The 23,016-nt window shown below is 41.1% G+C and overlaps 1 protein-coding gene and 1 long non-coding RNA gene across 5 annotated transcripts in view; one reads left to right on the top strand and one right to left on the bottom strand.

Moving 5' to 3' along the window:
• Window positions 1-382: 382 nt before the first annotated feature.
• On the bottom strand, window positions 383-8,611 carry LOC146549091 (uncharacterized). The gene is made up of 3 exons (XR_014890527.1): window positions 8,535-8,611; window positions 6,556-6,624; window positions 383-650 (listed from the first exon to the last, which is right to left on the bottom strand). It is a non-coding gene; the product is annotated as an uncharacterized LOC146549091 (long non-coding RNA).
• Window positions 8,612-9,159: 548 nt separating this feature from the next.
• The window catches only part of LOC146549089 (RNA-binding motif, single-stranded-interacting protein 3-like), a 298,248-nt gene continuing 284,391 nt past the window's right edge, over window positions 9,160-23,016 (top strand). For 3 of the 4 annotated variants that reach the window (XM_085261925.1, XM_085261923.1, XM_085261922.1), the window contains exons 1-2: window positions 9,160-9,426; window positions 12,448-12,636. In XM_085261925.1, coding sequence (XP_085118051.1) covers window positions 12,463-12,636 — 174 coding nt within the window. In that variant the 5' untranslated portion in view covers window positions 9,160-9,426; window positions 12,448-12,462. The remainder of the gene's footprint in view (window positions 9,427-12,447; window positions 12,637-23,016) is intronic. The other variant, XM_085261924.1, reaches the window with a different exon arrangement.

Genomic DNA, 23,016 nt, shown 5'->3' with positions numbered 1-23,016 from the left:
AACATGATTTTTATGTAAGGAAAAAGAAATACCGTCAGGATTTCTTTCACATGCCAAGGATATACTTGTGGTTAAAATAAAAACGGAACTACTATGGAAAAGCATCTACACAGAGTAACATTTTAATTTTGAGACTGTTTAAGTGCACATCTGCTATCATTTTTACACTGTGCATTATACTGTATATCATTCAAAAAAACAAAAAAACGCAGGTGTGCACAGCTACACGCAGTGGATGAATGGTGTCTTCTGAGCGTTTGAAGAGGAGACAGGTCAGAAGAAGCCAAGACGCCACATCTGAAGAGCGCAGTGCCCCCCATATTGGCGAAGCAGGAGTCCCTACTCTGGGCCCGTGTTTACGTTTCCCTTCAAGTGTTTCCCCCCACGGCACTCCATCCAATTCTGCTCAACAAGGGAACATGAGGCAGCGGACTAAAATGAGAGTGGGCTCATGAATGGAGAGGGACAAATTGACATGTGGCGTTTTGTGAGGTGAGTGCCCAACCTCTCGACCGCTGATTACCATTCGCTAATGAGCACTCCTGTTTGTGTGTGTCTCTGTGTTTCCCTCTCCCTGCTTCTCTGCAGAGGGCTCCTTTTTCCTCTCCAGCTTTGTGCAGCTCCAGAGTGGCCGATGGACCATAGGTGCTCTGTTAATAGGGAGACGCACACATCAGTAATTAAAGCAGTAGGGGGCCTTGTACTATACCAAGTCCCTCCAATCCCCCTTTTTAAAGCTCGCCCTCCCCATATAATTCAATCCCGCCTGCCGAATTGATCATTGTGCGAGGCCAGTTTTGCCCCCGGCAGTTTTGTCACTTTCTAATGATGCTTTTCAGAGATGCAAGGCCGGGGTCCTACCAGCACCATGATCATTTGGGACGAATCGCTATCTTCACAACATCTGACCAAAATCCTTGCATTTACTCACAAGAAAACTCACCGACAGGTTGCTACACACAATACAAACAAATGCACAAAACACATCCACTGTCCGCTGCTGAAATGCTGCCACAGGTTTTGAGCCCATATCTGACAAAGTGTCCTTATATCTGTAATACACGACAGATTCCCTTTCTAGTTTCCTTGAATCATCCCTGTTTGTCTGTGTCTATATGTCCCCAAGCCTCTTTATTCTGTCCTCAGCAGGCAGCAAGAATCCACTGGGAATGTCTCTCACTTCTGGCCCAACTTATTCAAAGTGAGCTAAAGACAGCAGGGAATTACAACTAGAAATGTTTCTTTTTGGAGGTACTGGAAACAGCCAGCTGACAGTTTGGATTTTTGATTTTTAATTTTCATCCATTTTTTTTCTATTAATGGGGGAAAATTCAAGTTAATTCATAAGATAATTACCATGATTATCGCATTTCATTACAATTTGAACTTTGCTTTGGGGTGGCATCAGTCTTTAAGAAATGCCAGTGTTATCGATCAGTCGTGTTCCTTCTCCTTCTCTCACACTGACACCACTTGTAGCTGTAGTTAATAGGGTGCCGTACCCTATTTAATTAAAATAACCCAGCCGAGGTGTTTTAACATGGCATTCTGCTTCTCTGAGCCATGTTTGTTCTGTTTCCTGCCCTGTTCAGCTCCCCCTTATCTCTTAGACCCCCTTGAGTATGGCGTTTTACATTTCTGTTTGTAAAACTGTCAACACATCCACTGGCTGTACTAACGTGTGATTTAGCGCCAACAGAGAGGAGGGATAGAGAGTGAGAGAGAGGCAACTGCATGAGATCTTGCACGTTCTCAAAGTGGAATATTTTTTCACTGTTATCCCCCTAAACCCCAACCCCACACCCCCAAAGATGCCTTGATGTTTGTGAAGAGCGTCTTTTTACCCTTTAACAATCGCGTACCCTCTCTTACTTTTCTCATGTTCACTTTCTGTAGCATTCGTCGCCAATATTTAACGCTACCGATGCCTTTCATTTGAAATTAAATATGACGGGAGGGCCGGGCTGTGAAGCGCCCGTGTCGAGGTGCAAATCAAATTAACGAGTGAAAAGAACGTAAATCACCTTACGTACAAAAATTCATGCTGTTCTACTCTCATCGCAGAAAGTTCAAAATGAAATAGCAATGTTCAAATTAATTGGTTTAATGTGTGTCACTGAATAGTGTGAGTGAAGTTTACACCTGTCTCACTCCTGTCAAATCAGAAATCGCCCGTCATAGTTAATAGGTACCTGGGGGAAGGGATGACATATCAGGACCAGCAGCTATAAATCCTGCAACAAGAATCCCTTATGGAATCAGCTTATCTGTACCTACACGGCTCTTCCCCACATGAATGCACGCTCCCTACACAAAGTTTAAAAAGATAAGAACACTCCCAAACCAAATGAATGAAACATTTACCTCAGTCAGATTCTCATCAAGAGCAGAAATGCTAATTAAATTACTCGACACATCTATAAAAGTCAGACAGAAAATAAACAAAAAACGGTTAAACATTATTTGGCAAGGGAAAAGAATTGCACCTGCATCTGTTTCTACCAGAGGTGGAAGAAATTCTGCTTTTAATAAACAGAAATACTCCATCCTGATTCTGTGTTTGAGATTTTTTTTTTTTCTTACTTTAGTTGGCTTTAATTTACACCTCTGTTTTGCAGCTCTGAGCGGGCAATTCAGTTTTTGTCCCATTGGAGAGGAGCACTCGCAGCAGAACATTAGCTCATTTTAACGGCCAGTGTAATAATCTGTGCACCGGAGGGCCTCCGTTGGAAGCTCTGCTTTGCACTAAAGCATCGGAGGCTCCCCTGTCAATAACAAGCCAGTCACTTCATTATAGCTTCACAAGTCACCCATTTATTATCCATTGGCCCCATCAGAGAACGGCAGAGCGCGGAGTCAGATGTTACAACATATTAATCAAAGCTGCACCATTGTGTCAAAATGTAATTTTCTACACGAGGACTGCGGCAGTAATTGTTTGATTCGATAACAGAAGTAGATAATGTGTCCAGGGACACGACGGTGCTCGAGCGGATGCAAATAGATGAAGCTCGGACCTGAGCTAATGTTTAAATTTAAGATAACTGGCTGTTCTTTATTTAAAAGAAAAGAGAAGTGAGAATATGATTGGTGGGTTGTGCTCGAAGGGAACCTAAGAGGTGCCAAAAGACACTTCTACAATTATTACCGAATGTAGATGCAACAAAAAGTGGAAGTTTTTTGCTTAATCTAATATGTGTCATAACAAAAATTAATAGAGGAATTCATGAGAGCTTAATATTCTTCTGTGGTTTTAATGGGTTTCACTTGCAGGGGAATATCTGCAGTGTAATCTGTTTTCACTGTTCATTGTTTATTGCAGTTCTGTTTTAAAACTTTGGGGTAAAAAAAATCTGTAAAAAAAATTTAAGGTTTAAAGAAATCAAAGCAATATTTACGTGTCTGATCTTGCTGAAGGAGGGAATTTTGCCCGTTCTCAAAATTCACATTTCCTGATCTATCAGTGAAATCTACAGACCATCCTTAACCTCCGTTGAGTTTACGCATGGTCCTCTAAAAAAAAAAGATAGAAAATTCGTTGCAACTTGGGGAAAAAAATTAAAAAGAGATGGCACAACACTTCTGAGAGCCTGAATGTGTGAATCCACAGACACGTCTGCATGAGCGTAGTGGCTTAGTGCCGATTATAGTTGCACCAAATGTTGAATAGGACTTTCAAAAAACACATTCACGAGAAGCTGTGAGAAATTCACTCACACCAGCAAATGCAAAAGCTGACCACAGCCAACTACAGGAGCAGAGCAGAAAAAGCCACATAGCAACTGTAGTTGAAGAAGAGGAAGGGGGATGCAGAACACCCAAACACAGAGAGACAAAAATAAAGATATATGGCTCTCATCACAGTTTACAAAAATTTGTGCAGATTTAAAAGAAGGGAGCGTTTGCAGGGAAGTGTTTTTATGAATGTTGGTAATAATGACATAACTGAGTAGAACAGTCTGACATATTTCTCCTTTACTTTTCTTTTCTCTTTTTTTGTGGAAAAACTAAAAAGCGTCAGCAAACTCAACAAATCTTGCACAGAAGCAGAAAAGCAAAATCTGACGCAATCCCGAGTCAAAGTTGCTCGTGACACTCACAACAAGCAGAGAAAGGCAGCGCGAGACCCCGACAAACCCCTTTCACATGTAATGATTACTCCCCTTCATTAAAACTGCTAGTAACCCTGTTAGGCTGGAATAGACTCACTACGGGTAATCGTGAAAACACTTTTAATCAACGCACAGCAACAGTAGAGACCTTGCTAGAATGCATTCACTCCAAATAAAGCAGGCTCTTTATAAACAGGCGCAGCAAAACAGCTAAGACCCTGATAAGACTCCTCACACTCTCCATGGCGAAACCTGCCTGTGAATGTCTCCTGACAGCTCCTTAGCCCTTGTTAGAGAGAATCACTTCCTAATGATTCAACCCAGCTTGGAAACATCAACAGACACAAAGTAACACTTGGGCATGCAGTTTTACATGAAGTAACATGCAGCCGATGCAGCTGACTGGGTTCGCCCATGTGCGGTTGTGTCCACGAAAACTTTTCAACGAGGTTCGAAACAAAAACTTGAAGCGAACAAAGAGTCACTAAATTCCGATAATTGGTCGGCCGCGAGATATATTTTAGAAGGTCGAAACAGAATCGCGCGACGAGTAAAAGGGAGTCGTTAACTCGCTGCTGTGTTCATAATCGTCTAAAAGTTTTGTTTAATCTGCGGATTTTTTTTCTCTGAAAGATTAAATATGTATATATGTAAAAGTACGTTAATCTAAAAATGTGTCATTTGAAAGCATTTTTAGGATATATTCTTAACATGTAATGTTTTTTTGTTTTTCACAGTCATCAGCCAGACTGAATGTTTGACTTTTCTCCTAGTTGGCTCTTGTGTGAGACCTTTACACACGTTAAACAATAAAAATAATTGGCCTGCATTTCTTTTACAGTTCACACCAACGAGGAGAAGAAAAAAAAAGAAAGAAAGAAAAACACCTCTATGCACACTGCGGCTGACACAAATGTATGCATGTGCTTGCTCATAAGCACCCACACAAACACACGCGCGCACACGCGCACACACAAACAGGGCAGTTGACACATGGTATATCAGCAGGCGCAGTTCTTTTGTCCTCTTGTTAGTTTTAGCCACACCAATACTCTTGGAACACATCATGCTTTTGTCCTGAATACATAGGACGCCTGTATAGAGAAGAAATCAAAATAAAGCTTTCAGGCTACCGTTTAAAAATCAGAAATCACGTTTATTATTCTCCATCTCATCCCTCTTTTAAACAATTCAGTGATTCCTATTTGATTTTTTTCCCTCCCAATTCTCCTCGTTGTATTTTCCATTGATCGCAGCGATGACAAAATTCAATGTATGACTAAGATTTTTCAAGGTCCCTTTCTGTGACTCAGAGGCGTTTATTTTTTTCACGCCGCAGCGGCTATATTTTGGTGATTATTTGTCGTGTAGTTTTTCATCTGTGCCTGAACTGTCAATTATGCCAGCAGTGGGTGGGGTTTGAGTCATGGATAATATGATTTTGACAGGTATGATTCACTGGCAAGGAGCAGGCATCCATGTGCACAAGCAAACACATAAACACGATGATTAAAGTTTACACATAAACATTAGGATGTAAAATCATGTCTGTAGGTCGTGGAGAGAATCAATTCTTTGCCCCCTCTTTAATAAAAGAATATATCACTATATAGGCCCAAAAAAGACAAACTTTCTCTCCTTACATGTACTTTTTTCTGTTCAGGTATGCTACCCACCCTTCCTTGCGCAAATTCATCTCATCCAGCACAATCTTATCCCACAGATGCTGTCACTCCTTCATCCTAGGTGTGAAAAATACGGCAGGCTAAGGTGCTACTCTGTAATCAGGCTGGACTGTTGTGCAGCGTACAGTGAGGCGTGCTGATAACCGCCACAGCTTCACAAGGCTGCGGTGTGACCCCATGGCCACGGGGGCCTCAGATGCCTCTTCGTTTTTCAGACGGTTCTGCACTGTGGCAGAAAGGCCCAACAAATCGCGGTGGAAACAAACAAAAAAGCACATGAAACACAGACATACACGCATGGAGAGCAACAAGGTCTAAACTCTCCGCCTGGCCTGGATGATGTTCACAACGGGATTACACAAACGCTGGGATCCTGCATGGCTTCGAAAATAGTGAAAAGACAGATGTGACATCGGCTCTATTTTCACTTGCATCTTTTGGCAGCAAGGACAGATTATGAAATGCAGTCTTCATCCAATGCTCTGCTCGTGAACAGCAGATTCCACGGCTTTTTCTGTCTGCCTTCCCCACATGCTCTTAACAGTGCGCTTAACACCTACAATTATATATTTATATATATATATATATATATATATTTTTTTTTTTTAAGAAAAAGAAAACAGGACTGGACCAAATTACTTACATCTTGCGTCAGTCTGAAAAAAAGCTTAACATCTTGACACTAGCTTTTAGTGTGGGCTGCATCTTCACAGGAGTGTGGCATGCTATGGCAACAGATAAGAGTAGCTTCATCATACCTCAGGATCCTTCTTTTGAGTCAGTGCTCCTTGCTGGGAGAGGATGCCGAGCAGCTTTTGGGTTCAGCACTGAAATGACAAACAGTTTGAGTGATGGATGGAGCCGTGTACTCTAGCTGTAGAGTCCGAGCACAGACAAAAACATCCATGAAGCTTCGGGATAAAAGCTTTAGAAAGCAACCAAGAGTTCCATCATTTAGCAGTCAAAGCAAACGCACATGATTAAAAATTGTAAATATAGCCAGTAATTTACAGAAAATTTTAAATCAGTAATTTTTTTAAGTATTGAACAGTTTACTTTAGGAAATAGGCTGTTACTCACAGTTTTGATCCAAAGTCTCAAAGTGCCCCCTAGTGGGTCTTTCCTGTTTCTGCTCTCAAGGAGCTCTGGAGAACATCTGACCCCATAATAAGGTCTCTGTAGTTCACTGTGCTAATTAAGAGGGCACTTTCAACATGGGATCACAGGATAACACTCAGTGCCTAACACAGTTTGAGTGCATTAGCTGCTCTCTGTACCACAACAAACTGCTAAGTGTCTGCGAGGGTAAACTGACATCACAACACCAATTCACTGCACTGATTGTAAGACACACATAACTCCAGCCTCAGCACCACGCTATGCTCTGAAACACACACATTTACACTGAAATTGTGCTAAAAACGAAGGCCTCAAAAGGCTACTCGATGCTCAATTTGCATGCCACCCTGCTGCAGCCAGAGCGATACTTGCATTTCAACACTGAAATGCAAAATCAAAGCCCAAATAGCAAATGCTTAATTCTTTTCAGTCTCTCGTACTGTAATTCAAGCGGCATGGAGCACAAAGAAAAAGCTGGACAGCTTGCATACAGCAGCCTGCAAAGCGCTGCTGACTGATAATACACTCTGTCTCTCCATCTCCTCATAACTCCTTCCCACAACACAACCTGGCACCTTGTCCCACTGGCTGGTCCTGAAGGAAAACAATTACCAGAGAGGCGGAACAACAATACCCAGAAAACATCTGCTTGTGCCGGCTGAGGCCATCGACATGCCTGACTGTGTGTCCCTGCTGGCTTAGGCAGGGGACACATGCCTGGCTGAATATGGCTGATGGGCCCGATTGTACGAGGCCCCAGTCTCCTGCTCCTTGTGGCGCCTAACCCTCCGCCTGTTTGCCCGCCGATCCACCTGCCTTTCTGACTGCCTGTCTGCCTTCTCTGGCAGCGGCAGCTCTGTCAGAACAGACGAGGGTCCGCCTGTTAGAGCAGTTGTTCGTTTGGGTAAAATCCCTCCTGCTTGGATGAAACAGAGAAACAGTATAGCAGGACGAAAGGAAGGCAATGAAGATAGCACAATGGACCCATGTTATGCATATCTCACGTTATTGTCCCATCTTTAGGGCAAACAGTGAATCTGTCTAAAATACTACACACTGTATATTGCTTACATATAATAGCACCTACTGGTTTATTATAGTTGCCTCCACCACACAGATAGGCTTACACTCTTTAACACTGGCACACAGATGATAGCATATCAGACACTTATTAGTTTGGTTGTGATTTGGTTACCATCTTCTTCTTTTTTAAAACCTTTTATAATTCAAGCAGCAATGCATTAAGCATGCATCCTCTTTGACATGCTCTTCTCAGAGTTTATTGATTTTATATCGCCACCTTGTGGCCATCATCGAGGCTTTCTAATTATTTGTCCACAGTAATTCTCAGGAAATGTACGTCGAAATTCGCAACACAAAGCTCAATTATATAGATTCAGCAGATTTATCAATCATTGTTTTGATTGGATTAAAGACGGCGTGTGTCCAAAATTGAAGAGTAATATTTTTAAAATAATAAAGAAATAATCAATGAAAAAAGGATGACTGTTTAACAGCTTGTATGTAAGAATTTAAATGAGATTCATTTGTGTTAGGTTACAGATTACTTGTAAAACATACCATAACCATATCGTTTCTTTTACTCCCACACACTTACCCTATTCAGCCAAAACCAAGATCACCATGTCACCATGACGGTGATTATTATCATTTTAAAGTATCACAGCTTTGCAGTGCACACGTTACATAATAAATCTATTTCGACCTGCACTGCCTGCTTAGGTGTTACTGGCCCGGCTTCACTTCACCCCCAGCCGTGTAGGTCGGCCCCTCCCACTGTAACAGAGCTTTTGCTGCTTTTACAAACTGTAGGAAATGTCTGCTTAGAAGGCCTAAAGGAGGAAAAAGAATCAATTGTTAGTAGAACTAGCAGTTACAATTAGCAGCTGTGTTATACTCTCATTTCGTGCAGAGTAGTATGTCTGCTTTCTTTTTGCCATTTGTGTGAAAAAAGTGCAACATAGAGGACACTCGCTACGATTTCAAATGACTACGTTTCTTATAAATAATAACAAAAAAATAAAACTAACGTTTTAATCTTTTTTTGCTACTTTTCAGTATGAAAAGCGGCTTGCTTTATAGCAACTTTTCTACGACAGCGATGTCAAACGTCAGCTCTCTCGGATATTTCGAGGTGTACCTGAAGGCAGCATTTTTGACACGGGCTCGGTGTAACCGGGAGGTGGGTTTGTTTGATGACAGCTTGCGGGGACACGCCCGCCGTGACAGCAGCAGCAGCTGAAGCGGCTTGTGTGGCTTTGACATCGTGCACTGCCTCCTGGGCTCGAGCAGAGCGTCTCAAAGCCTCGCGGCCAGCTTTTGACGGAATAACTTCTCATACAACTAAATGAAGCGGTTGCCTGTTGTTGTGCCCCAGACTGCTGTGGCTTTCCGCGTCAGAGCAACAACAGAGATGTAAAGCAATTTGCACTACCGCATCTTCCTCTTGATATGCTTCTGACATAACGAGGAGCCAAGAAGTGACAGAGGTATTTCGGCATTCTTTTGGAACTTGTTTGTGTTGGTGTGCCGCTGCCGTTACGCTGTTGAAGCCATTGTAATATCACAGGCACAGCGCTAGGAGCGACAACCCCCTCGGGAGGATGTTTGTGTCGCTTGAAGTCGGGACGACGTTAGAAAATGTTTGAGTTGCTCTGGTGTGCATTAAGTGAAACGTCCACGGTTAGCTGCAGCTTCATTTTTAGCTGTGAGCGTGAACGGAAGACCTAGCAGGCGAGTTCACATTAGCAGCTGAAGAAGGAGAACTTTGAACACTGAATGTTGCACTGACCTCGGGCCTCACCTGCTAGGTGCCAAACATAGAGAGACCTGCAAGAGGTGTATCCTTTGACACGCCACACGTTAAGATAATCTTTGCAGAGTTAGTCACTTCTAGTCCCACTTAGTGCTTTTGTAACCTTTTTGCATTATAACAATTAAATGATAATACTCGAGGAACATCACAAGGGTTCATTAACGGGGACCAACAGGTGAAGTTCACCTGTCTGTGTCTGTGCCAGTTTTCACTGGGCTGCAGCGTTATAATGCTCAGTGAAAGGTCCTTCAGGACATGTATTTATGAGGCAGCTCATCTCAGTTGCAAGAACAACCAACTGACCTCATAACTTATTAATGGCCCCAGAATGCAAAATGAAGCAACTCAGATGCTAAACATCGACCCGATGCTGATTTCAGATCTGTCCTTCAAACGAGGTCACTTGTCTTTACTTTGTTTGTCCTCTGCTTTATTGTTCGGAGACCTGGAAAAACAAGTCCTCACTACTGAGATAATGCTTCCTTGCATGCACCACACTGTTAAATGATTTTTTTTTTTGTTCTAGATTATAAGGTTACAATTTAAAACATGTTGTTTGATCAGAATTTTTTTTTAAACATCTGTTATTTATCCAGTTTATTTTTTTAAGTGCTCTCAGTGTGACAAACACATACAGATTAGGAGAGAATTATTAGTCCCCAAACTGAAAGTTTTTCTCAAAATCTTCCCAAATGCTTTTTAACAGAGTAAGGGATTTTCAACATCCTATTTCTAAAAATATTAGTTCGCTTTAGATTTCCACACAATAACAGCATAATATCTGGGTAAAAAAAACCCACCCCAAATGACCAGGGTTATTAGCCCACTGAAAACTGACCTTTTTTTGAGCCGTAGCACAAACCACTGCTGTGCAATTATGTGCTTTAACGTTGCCCAAAGCTTGTAAAATAAAATGAAAACTGAGGTTTATCTTCCAATTTACAAACAGTATAAACACTTCAGCAAAGGTTTGAGCTCACACCTGAGAAACCCTCATGACAACAACAAAATAAATCAGTTAACTCGAGAAAAAGAGTTGTTGATGCTCACAAAGGATGAGATGGATATGCAAAGTTATGACACTGTTTCCAAGTGTCATCAACTGGAGTGAGAAGTATCATTAAGAAAACTCAAAGAGAGCCACGGTGTACAGAACAAGCCCATCAGAGGTAAGAAGAGAAAGATTTCAAAGACCCTTAAAAGAAAACTAGTGATTAATGATGTGTTTAGACTCCAGAACAACAGCCAAGATGTGAGTGACTTAACCAAGTCTGGAATTGTAGTCTGAATGAAGAAAATCACTTGAAACCTGCACAAGAGTGGACTGCAAGGTTGCAGATCAAGATAAACTCTGCTTTTGCAGAAGAGACACTTTTAAGACAAATTAAAGAAAGAGAAACATTATGCATGCTGGAAGCACATTCTTCCAGTGTATAAAGGAGCTCTTTAGCCACAAAGATGCTTTAGTTTGGAGAAAGATGGGAGAGGTGTAAAACCCAAAGACTATTGTCCCCAGTCCCCATGGTGAAACACGGCGGTGGGAGTATTATGCTGTGGGATGCTTCAGTGCGTCTGGAACTGGGAATTTTATCAATGTGGGAGGAATCACGAAGAACGAAGGACGTGAAGATTCTGAAAGAAAACCTCAAGCAGCCAGCACCAAAACACAATAGCAACACAATACATACGTCAGCCCTGGTGAAGAACTACTTCCATAAGAGCAAAGTGAATGCCATTGACTGGCCTGCACTATCTTGAATCCCATTAAGAATCTGTAGGGTGAACTGAAGAGGGAAGTCCATGCCAGAAGACCACAAATTTGGAGGAGCGTGTAAAATTCACCAAAAAAGAATAGGCTCAGATCAGGAGACGTGTGTGAGACTTACCTAAAACTACAACAAATGACATGCGCTGTTTTCCAGCAGATAGGATACACAATTGACTATTAGCGTTGGGTGGGCTAATCATTTTGACTCTGGTAGTTTCAGGGTTTCATGGATTAAAGTGATCCATTACATTCAGAATAAAACTTTTAAGCTTTGTTTAACAGCACTTGGGTAATTCCCTTTATAAAAATTACATTTTCACATGGGGACTAATAATATTGTGCAAAGTCAGAGGTTAGGTTAGGATACAGTGCAGTGCCATGGGAAGGATAGCAAATCATTTTGTGCTGTGATATAATCATTATTATTAAGTTTTAATTATTTCATTTGTAGCTGAGAGAATGGCAACCAGAGCCTGATGGGAATTTCCTTGACAGACCTTTTACTTGTTAACTATGACTGAGTGTCCTCAAATTTTCCAGTTAGTCATGCATGATACCCAAATCCTAAAGGCTAACTTACATAAACAGACTCCAGCTTTAATGCCATTTAATATTAGTGATTACACCCGTGCCTTTATTGATGTGAAATGTCTAAATGTCTCCCTTGTTTTTGAAAATTTTAAAGATGGGATTATATTTACCCCACAGTTGTGTTCCAGTGATATGACTTATAATGCAGAAAAGCTCGAACGACTTTTGTAATAAATACTGGAAATCGATAGTGATGTCAGACTGAGATATGTCTCAGAATACAAACACTGGTGCAGAGATTTTGTGAAAACAACCATAACTTGTAAGTCAGTCCAAGTGTTTCATTCATCCACTCTTTCGTCATTATTTTCTGCAATCTCGTGCTACCATTAAAAGGCACTGCAGGGGAAGATGGAGGTCCAAAGTGGTGTTCAGCAGCCTGAGCCCTGCCCTCTGGGCTCTCCTCGGTCAGGGGCCGATCAGCAGAATGAAGTGGATGACAGACAGATGGATGCCGGTGGCAGGCCTTCCACTGACAACCACAGTAAAGATGCACAGCCAGCAACGCAGAAAGACGACAAAAAAGTGAGTTACAGGCTCCCACTGCTGCACATCTGCAGGCGCTGGGTCTGGGTGTGTCTGTACATGTGTATGTGTGTGTTGAGTGATGAGATCCTGCCTGACTGTTGAGCTATGTGGGAAATATCCTGTACTTTGAGTGTGTTTTATTTTCCAGTACTTAAAAGCCAAGTTGCATTTTTTGCCAATACATTTTTTTATGTTGTGGGGCGTTAGGAAGAGCACAATGGATATTGGCAGCTAGCAATATTAGCCTATCCTAGCTATTTGCTGATATATTGGTATCAGCAAATAATTGTAATTTCTTGCCGTATAAAATTTAAATTTAGAGAAGTAAAGAAGAGACAGGCGAAACACCCTTCAGCCAGGTTGCGAGTGTTGTACATTGTATTGTTTGCCCACCAGAGGGCGCTCTGCAGCTTACCTGTTTGCAACGCACGTGATTGGAATGCGACAAACACATTAGAGCGTTAGGCAGGCCATGAATGAATAATCATAACTTGTTGCAACATTATAACACGTTTATTTTTAACCTACATTGCCATATTATATAAGTAATGGCTCATAAATAACAGCTTATAAGAAATGTTTGGGAGACCTGCTTGTTTTGTGTGCCTGAAAGAATAAATATCGGCCAATATCTTATTTTTAAATTCCCTATTAATAGTATTGGTCTTAAAAACCCTATATCGGACCGTCTCTAGTGTTAAGCGTTGTCAGTCCTCAATCATGAGCTTCGACACTTCTCCAGTTCTGCAAGGACATGTTTGCAAAGCATTGTTGCTTCAAAACTATAGTTACTTTTGCTCTCATGCCTCAGTTGTTTTAAAGGGTCCAGTCAACGCAAAAATATCAAGCACCGCTGTGGTATGGACCTGTTCCTATTACTTATCAAAACCCAAGTGGATTGTGCAGTTCCCTCATGCGAGCGCTCATTCTCAAACATATCAACCCTCTGCCATTTTGGAGCCCTCTGCACGTCCAAGAGTGACAGTAAAATCCTCACTGGCTGTGCTCCATCTCAAGGATGTCAATCATGCTTCTCTGGCAGGAGCCAGAACCTCTTTCCGTCAATCAGCCCGAGAGGCTCTGCACGCCTCAGAGCAGAGAAGAGATAGAGGCAGAATAACCACAACAGATATCAAAAACATTCACTAGATGACTGGACTGACTGCTACTGGCAGCTCTGAATGGGTTGCTTGTCATGGCTTGCTGTATCAATTTTGAGTTCTTTGAGCAGAGTTTGAGCGTACAGTAATCGACATCACGCTTTAGGGTTTCCAACTTAGTGAGGTGAAAGGGCCTCTGAAGCATTAAACTAACATCAAAAAGTCATAATCATACAATGCAGTTATTTTAGGTTGAGTTTCAGCTTGTTACTGTAGCATTTAACTCTACTTAATATTAGGTATTAACCTGAAGGAAGTCTTTGCACTTATGTCTAAAATTTCTGCAGTTTAATGAGTTAGGGGATTTTTCTGCAGCTGTGATCAAATAAAGCAACTATTACTTCAGTACTTTTACTTTCACGTTTAATGCTAGCGACCTCATTCTTGATGATCTACATATTTGAACTGGCGAATATGCCCTTCCTGATGCATCCCTCTGGTTTGTGACTGACACTAGGACTACACTGGCTTGTGGCCCTTTGTCTCATGCCAGGAAAGAGTACTACAAATGTGATATTTGCTTTGAGAGTGAAGGAGTTGCTGTGAGTCTTTGTGGACTAAGAGAAAGCATATAATAAAGTGATGATAAGAACTGTACTGCACGAGGAGTCAGGAGTGGCAGAGAAGTATGTAAGGGCAAGACAGTGGTGAGGTGTGCAGTAGGATTGACAGATGGGTTCAAGGTGGGGGTGGGATTACATCAGGGATCAGCTGTGAGCCCTTTCTTGTTTGCACCGGTGATGGACAGGTTGACAGATGAGATCAGGCAGGAGCCTCCGTGGACTATGATGCTCACAGACGACATGATCTGTAGTGAGAGTGGGGAGGAGGTGGAAGAGAGGAGGAGGTATACTCTGGAGAGAAGAGGAATGAAAGCCAGTGGATACGTGTGTGGAAATGAGAGGGAGGTCAGTGGAACAGCTCAATTTATAAGGCAAGGCTGACATGGTTTGGACATGTGCAAGAGGAGGGATGGTGAATGTATTGGACAAAGGATGTTGAATATGGACCTGTGGAATAATGGAACTGTAACAAAAACACCCTTTGCTCATGGAGCTAGTTGCTTTGTTGCAGTTACTGCAGTCTGTGACAAATTCTTGTATAAGTTGTAATTGTGCAGTAGTACTGTAGGATAACATACTTTGTGACCATGCAAACTTAGATTATGTTCGCTATCTGAATTCTTTCAGGTAGTTCACTAAAGTCTCTTATTACAGTCCTTTGACATACACATGAATACACACCATCTATAAGACTGGATAGAAGATCTCCTGCCTTTGAGGTATTCAGCACAATAAGACCATCAGAATTTCCACACATACACTGGTCTACCACCCGCAGTTGGTGTGAAGATTTAATTTTTCAAACCTCAACCTATGCCTTTTAAATCCAACATTGACTCGTCCATGTCTGCTTTTATTGTCTACTGACAAATCAAAACCTTTGTACAAATATCTTACATTAATGGCTGTAATGATAAATGTTGCCACCTTGGAAGGCTGAGTGCAGTCTGTTAATGTTGAACAGGGGCATTTGTCAGTGTTTAGCTGTTTGTGCTGCACTGTGAAGCAATGGGGCATGAAGGCTTACATTTCAGAGAGCAGAGGTTTTCTAACAAGCTCACAGAGGCAACATTAAACATTAGTTATTAATTTTACTGTGGGTGTTTCCACATAAGCAGACAACAAACCACAACATGCAACAAGACCACTGTCGCTGTCATTTAACCTTTTTCTAATTGAAGCAAGCAGAAGTGGGCATTTTTTTGTCCTTTTTAATTTTTTTCCCCATTCTCTGTTGTTAATTAGCAGAGTAGATAATTCTAATAAGTGGTGCATTTTCACAGAAACATCGCCTGGGGACCGCGGGTCCCAGCGCCACTGGCCTGACCAACTGTTTGGCAAGCAGGCCACTGCGGCCGTGGATTCATCGATTCCTCTGGAGTGTTAATTCATCAAGGTGTCATCAGTGGAAATGGACCACTGCTCTGTCCTTGTTAAAGGGTGCTCGCCTCTCGCCTGCCCTGTTGTTTATTAGTGATGCATCATACAGAATGAGGTGACACAGTTTGGCCTGTGGGCGCAGGCTTAGAGCTGCGGTGGCATATAAGGTCATCATGAGTTCAGTCAGCTGTTGCATAAAGGTTAAGGAAGTTAGGTGGCGAAAGTATATTTTCCCGTTTGAATCCCCAGACTGACCCTGTATTCCCAGGAATAAGAAAGTAAAGGTTTAACATTTGTTTCAACCTGATGAAAAACCCTTTAGTGAGCAATTAATCCCAAGCTTGTACTTTTAATGTTGCATGCTAACTGTAGGCTGTTCTTTTTGAGCAGGCTTTTTTTCAAAAAGAGCATTTAAAATGTCTCACCAAATTTTTTTTCAGCTTGGTTGTTTTCTATTAACACCATGGTGTCAATTGACCAACCATAAACTGAGTTATACGTTTAATAATATATAATTGGTATCCTGGATTTAACATTTGACCCCACTTGATTCACCGTTGATAATCCGTATCAGTAGATCAGAGACACCAGGATTCACTATTTTAATCTTGCGTCTGTACTATTATTACATGAATATTTTAGGGTGTTTGTTCATAACTAAACATTTCAGACTGAAAGGTAACTAACATAGCTTGCTACTTCTGCAGTAGCTTGCTACTTTGTTTGGCCCTTTGTTTGGACATTTGTGCACAGAAGAGACTCCAGCTGTTGTAAGGTGTCTTTCTGCTAAAGGTCAGCTGATGACCAGACAGTCAAAAGTCACAGCATCTGATCCACCCTCGGCAGTGTGCCCAGATGTGTATGGAGTAACTGACTAATGTAGGGAGTGTTCAGACCACAAATGGCTCTCTGAAATGACCTGTCAGGAGGAACGAAAAATTAAAAACGCCCACGAAGAGCCTCTGACAAGAGAGAAAGAAAAGTCTCAGCTCAGCACCCAGGCATTTTGTAGAAGAAACACAAGATAAGATAAGATAAGATAAGATAAGATAGAACTTTATTAATCCCTCGGGTGGGTTCCTCTGGGAAATTCGACTTCCAAAAAGCACAGCACCGACAGAAGTTACAGTTACAGAATATTATATATATATATATATATACACACACACACATACACACACATATATAAATACAGAGACACATATAAATAAAATATACGAAGGGGATAAATAGAATAAATAGGAATAAAAATAAAAATACAAGTGAATTGCACATTTCAAGTATTGTGGTGATTGATAATGTGTTGATTTATAATGTGCTGAATCTGATCGTGCACTTAACCCTAACGTGGTCCCGCACGGATATTTGCTGTGCCCTTACCCCCACGTTGATCCGTGACACTATCTCAAGTGCAGTCCGTGACCTCTAAACGACCCTGAGGGATTCTTTCAGTTGCATCCCTCACCATGATGAATCGCCTTGTGCGGATTATTCTCCAATTAGCTCTGTTGAAATCTCAAAGCATCGGCCCACCACTGCTGATGAGCACCAGTGCTGATTTGAAATATTGCACTAATTGGTGTCATAACAGCCTACTGACCTTTAACTCATTAACTGCACTGGAAGCAAAAATAAGTCGGCAGTGCAAAGCCTATGGCTGCTTGTAGGAGTTAGCTTGCTGAGCATGCAGTTTTTATAATTGTTCTCTACAGTTTTCTAAAGGGGCTGTCTACGTGAGTGTGTTAATGCCTGTACCTGTGTGCACTCTATTTTTTACGGACAGTTTATTTTATCTCTCATGAATGTAAAACCGACTGATCTATTCCTCCCTCGATGTGGTAATTTGTGTTTTCTTTCCATTAGAAATGAGTCACTGGGGAGTGAGCTTTTATGCGTGGAGTGGAACAGTCGTACCAGTGATTATTGCTGTTGTATTTGATTACACAAATGACAAACATTCAGGAACAGAGGAAGCAAATTATGTTAAATTGCTTCGACTGAATTTGTGTGCACTTTCAAATGAACGATCCGAAAATTAAAATCTGTGCAAATGTTACTGGGTCCAGATTTGAATGAATTTCATGTTTGCTAAACTGTAAAATCAACCTGAGCGAGCTCAAGTCAGGTAAGTGGAACTTTCTTGACTTTGTGATGACTTGTCCAGATGCTGTTGGTGCACTTGCTTAATTACTTCTTGCTCATCGTGATTATTAAGATAACTGTAAAAAAGCAGATGGCATCTCACCTTGCTAGGCAATGTGGCTTCAGCTGCAGTGCGAAAGCTTGGGATGTCTTCTGTTTATATATATCATTATCTGTGGTGCCTAATTTTTTCGATTAACATTCAAGTTCAGCACGATCCAGTGAAAGGTGATATAATAGCTAATGTATCAAAATGCAAAGAATATGTGAGGAAAGTAAAGTGAAAGTTTTTGTCTTCATCAGCTTTTGCTGGATTGAACTGAGTGCAGTGAGTTGAGCCAAATATGGACCGACATCCTGAGCACCACCTCCGCAACCCCCCTTTGTCCTCCACTCTACAGATTACCTTGGCGGTAGCTAGCGGGGCCCAGATAATTACCTTGTGTTATTTCTCCTCCCACACTTTGCTTTTGAACTTGTAGCTGCCTGGCTGCCTCAGCTCTAATAGCATCCCGGCATGCCATCGATCCCGCACCCTTCCTCCGGATATGGAGGGGTAGTGGAGGTGGGCTGATGGTTGTGGAGGGAGGAGGGCTAGTCTGTCCCAAACCTCTGCAGGTTTCCTAAAGCGCAGGTTAATCAAAATGCCAGCGTGCCTTATCATAGGAACAGCACAATGTGCAAATAGCTGTAATATGCACATTAAACAGCATATTACAATGTGCTCTTTGCAAGTGCATAAATTGAGAACTGGCACCTTGTCAAATACTAAACATTCACACATACAAATGGCTTCCAGTTTTTTCCCCCATGCAGCAAATTAAACCTGCTATAACTAAATGGCTTCCTGTGTGAAGACTGCAGTTATGGCAGTTCAAAGACCTCATAATAGTGACCTTTAAAAAGTCTTTACTGCTTTTCTTTCTTTCTTGCTGTTTTTTTTTTTATTTTGAGAAAATTAAAATCTGCTCAGCTGTGTCAGGAAAGTAAAATAAATTGGAAGAGTGGTAGCTATAATAGTTTTAGATATGGTGTGATGTTTTAATCCTTTGACAGCACAAATATTCACTGCCACGCGCCAGAGCATTTCAAGGAAAGTGTCTTTAGAGACAGTCATTTTGCAGAGAGGTGAGTATGATGGCAGAGCATCTCAAGCAGATGTGGTAATCTCATTACTGTAATGCATCCCTAAGTATTATAGGAAGCTGCTTTTTTTAAAGCTAATTTGATATATAAGTGTATTCAGAAAGCATTTTGTCTGTTATTCTTTGGAGAAAGAATAACATAAAAATAATGTCCAGATTGAATAATGAAATATTTGGTAATCCTGCTGTGTTCTGTTTCACGAGCAGACCTGTATCAAGATAGACAGGTTGACTTGTCAAACAAAGCTGTAACTAATAGCATCAGTAATAGCTCTATTTAATTTTGGTTTACTGTCAGGTCTTTGGGAAGGTGCCTGCTGGCTTACTGTCATATTGGCACGGGTAGATAAAGCTTTTTTTTTTTTTATTGTTGCTTCTCCTCACACTTGTGAGTGTGTGTATCTCTTTTCAAAAGATGTGAATATATAGAATATGCACCTTCCAATTTTAATGGAAGGGCTTTCTAAAATAAATTATTAGACAGTAGAAATAGGTGTGAATAACTTGATGCTGGCTGAATTTTGTGTTTATGCAGTTCAGTGTCACACTTGAATAGAACATAAGGGTGCACAATTAATTGAATTTTAATCTCGATCAGGATTTTGACTTCCCAAAATTAAATTAAGATGATCGAGTGATATTAAAAATGTGTCTTCCACCAGTAAGAACGCAAAGAAAAAGCAAATCAAGTTCTTTGTAAATCAGCACCTGACCATGTGCCTAGAGTAGAATTAGAATTAGATAGAACTTTATTAATCCCTCGGGTGGGTTCCTCTGGGAAATTCGATTTTTTTTTTTTTTTTTTTTTTTTCAGAATTAGATTAGTACATGTGCCAATCAAAGCTGTTCTCTGCAACATACAGTTTAAAGTTTTCTTGACTAGTCTGGATGGCAAAATTCAAATGTTCGGCACAGCAGGGGGAAGGGGAAGCTCATCCCTTGAAGTGGGCTGTTTGAAAGTAGCTCAGATTTAAGGCAAGTGATGTTAACCAACAACAAATCATATGCTGAGAGTTGTGTAGAATTGCGTCTGCACCCCAACGCAACACAGCTGAGTTATTCAACTGCCTGGAAACACACCACAAAGTGCAGTATGATGAGTGCATAAGGCCAAGAAAAACAGTGCAAAGATCTCTAATGCGGACACGTCAAATGTTCAACGTTATCTCGGACATCACATCAGCTCACAAAGACAAGTGAACTCACCAGTTCATCACATTCAGTTAGATCAAACACACATGTCCACTAAACACTGCAAGTAATGAAGGCTTCTGTAAAATGGCCAGCATAGTGGACACAAGTTGCATTGTCCCCACCAAGCAATTAGTTTGCTTCAGTGGCAATAATTGCGCTGTATGCAAAACATTGCAGGGGAAATGTAGAGGGATTTCACAGCTGTGGCGTACTTTTGAATTTTGTTTACATCCATCATGCAGGTACAGTGAAAACTGTATAATTTAGTTCTAGAAGATGGACTCTGCAAAGTTTTAATTAACAGGAATGTAGGACAATGCAGGTAAAAATTGTCCTCTGATTTCATTTGGTGTTAATTTTTAGTACAATTTTTGGAGTTTTATGCATATTTCTTATTTTCCTTCTAAGAGATGCACCAAATTTAGGTGACTAAGAAGCCCATATTTTATTTTTACATTAACAATTCTACATGGGTCAAATGCAGCAGCACATGGCAGTGTTATATTACATGACACACCAATCAAATATTTTTTTGTTCATAATTGTTCAGCCCTAAGAGAACACTGATATTTAGATTTTTACTTTTATGACCAATAAAAATGTAGCCACTGAAAATGGCTTACATTTGATCATCACATATGAATCTTCTAACTCTCATTGCTCATTTCTGGCTCTTTAAGTCCAGGCCATCTCTCCTGCATCAGCGACTTTAGTACTGGAAATCATAAAAAGAGAAAAGGTGTAACTTAGTGATATGTTCAATACCAGAATTTAACCTCTGCAATTTATTCATCAGTACAACTCTAATGACGCACTCCTGCAACACTGCTTAAATTTCCAGCCTCAGTTTAGTATGGTACAGTATTCATATGAGCACCCAGTATAGAAAAACTGCATCACAGAGCTCTGCACGGGGAACCATTGTGCTAAAGCTGAGTGATTCTAAATAAGGCAGAAAGAGATGTCACTTGAAAGAGGAAGTTAAAAAAGTCTAATCAAAAAATAAAAACTATCTGTCATCTGGTTTGATACACTTTTTTGATTCAGGCCCCCACAGTGAAAATTAAACTCTGTGTCCCTGTCAGGTTATTTGAAGTAAATATATCTTCTATGGAGTGCCTAGAGCATAAGGTAATTGGGTTACCTCCTGGTTTGGTGACCAAGGTCATACTTTAGCCCATGAGCTCATGTATTAGGGACGGATGATCATTAGTGGAGAGTTGGAACGGCATTGCCATTTGGTTTTTGAACTGTTTGCTCTATTTATAATGGCTGTATGGATGCTTGTTAACATCAGCTGACCAGGAATTGATGTATCTGAAGAAAATAGTGATGCACATTTAAATGCAAATGGAATCTCGGCATGAATAGTAATAGATTTGCTTAGATAGCGCTTTTCAGGAAACTTTATAGGATGCTGTAATAACCCCTGTAACACTATACTTTAAACGGTAGGAAAAGCTTATCAGTGTGACTGGTATGCAGTCTAATGTGTTTTATGACGGCCCCTGGCTATTTGTAGACGTTATTTGTGTTCCTGCTTGCTATTTTAGTCTATTGGCTCTTTAATCTGTCATACAAAAGTACAGAGGCTGATCAAGCATGTCAAATGCGTATCATGCATTCATGTATCAAGATGTAACCTTTCTTAGCAGCTCTATTTATCTCTTATTGGTGTGTTTTGCTACTTTATTCAAAGCATATACTCTCAGTATAAACATAGACAACGCATGGACCTTCATGTGTTCACAGTGACAATCACACACACGGTGACACACTACCAGCAGATCGCAGGCAACTTATTAGCTGCTGTCACAACACATTTGTCCCTCATCTGTTTGTGGGAGCTGTCGTGAGCAAAAGGTTGCTCTTTGCTGCAAAGTGGCAAAGTGAGGTCCTCACTGTGTTTTGCATTCTCTCCTAATGGAAAGCGATGGCATGGGCCATGGCCCCCTCTCTCTGTGGCCCTGTGCAAACCAGGGTGATTTCTGCCTGAAAATAGCCCCGCTGTCAGCTCGCCTTAGTTGCCGGGGCAGTTAAAAGAGTCAGTTAAGGGGATCAGTGCTCGCTGGAGTGTGTAGCTCAGTGGCTATGACACATGGCTTTGTTGGGATCACTAGCTGCTCCTAATCCTCTTGACACAGATGACCAAAGTGTCACCAGTCATGACTCCAGTTTTGCTTGTCTTTAACTTCGTAACCGGTTGACCTTATACCTGTACACTTGCTAACAGCATGAACAGCTGTACTATCATATTATATTTTTTCTAAGAATTTTTTAAACCAAACTGCCTTAATAAAAACCCCGCTGCTGTTATAGATTTAGTTCATAATGAAATATTTGTTGGACGTGCAGCTTGAGTTACAGGCCGGCAATTTGGCATGCTAACATAAGCACGAGAATGCCCCATTTAGAAGGCCATCTGGAAAATCCTTCGCTGTGATTAAAAAAAACAAACAAACTGCCTCTTGCATTTTTTTTATGAATTGTAGACCCCATGGATGTTTGCTGTGTGTCTGCCACACTTTAGCTGTGTAGAAGTATGCATGCTGTTGGTGGTTTGTGTCTGACTCAGTGTCAAGGCTGGAAACTGTTCACTGTGTTTGTGATGACTTGGCAGCAAAAGAAAGGTCAAGGAAGACTTGTGCAGAATTGCCAAATGTGCGAGATTAGCAGTAGTCGGTTCTAGTTTCCATAGGGTGAAATTCTCTGGAGTTTTTCTGTGTTGCTAGAAAATGTGTTTAGTATTGTCAAATGTGGCTATAAGCCAAAAAAACCAAAACGGAGCAGGGC

This window comes from Mchenga conophoros, linkage group LG22 (genome assembly GCF_057382185.1).
Source record: "Mchenga conophoros isolate Kocher_MC1m ecotype Shallow Benthic linkage group LG22, M_conophoros_male_GT1.1, whole genome shotgun sequence".
In the NCBI taxonomy this organism is placed as follows: Eukaryota; Metazoa; Chordata; class Actinopteri; order Cichliformes; family Cichlidae; genus Mchenga; species Mchenga conophoros.
Note: the sequence above shows the minus strand (reverse complement) of the source record. Positions and strands in the feature narration are given on the sequence as shown.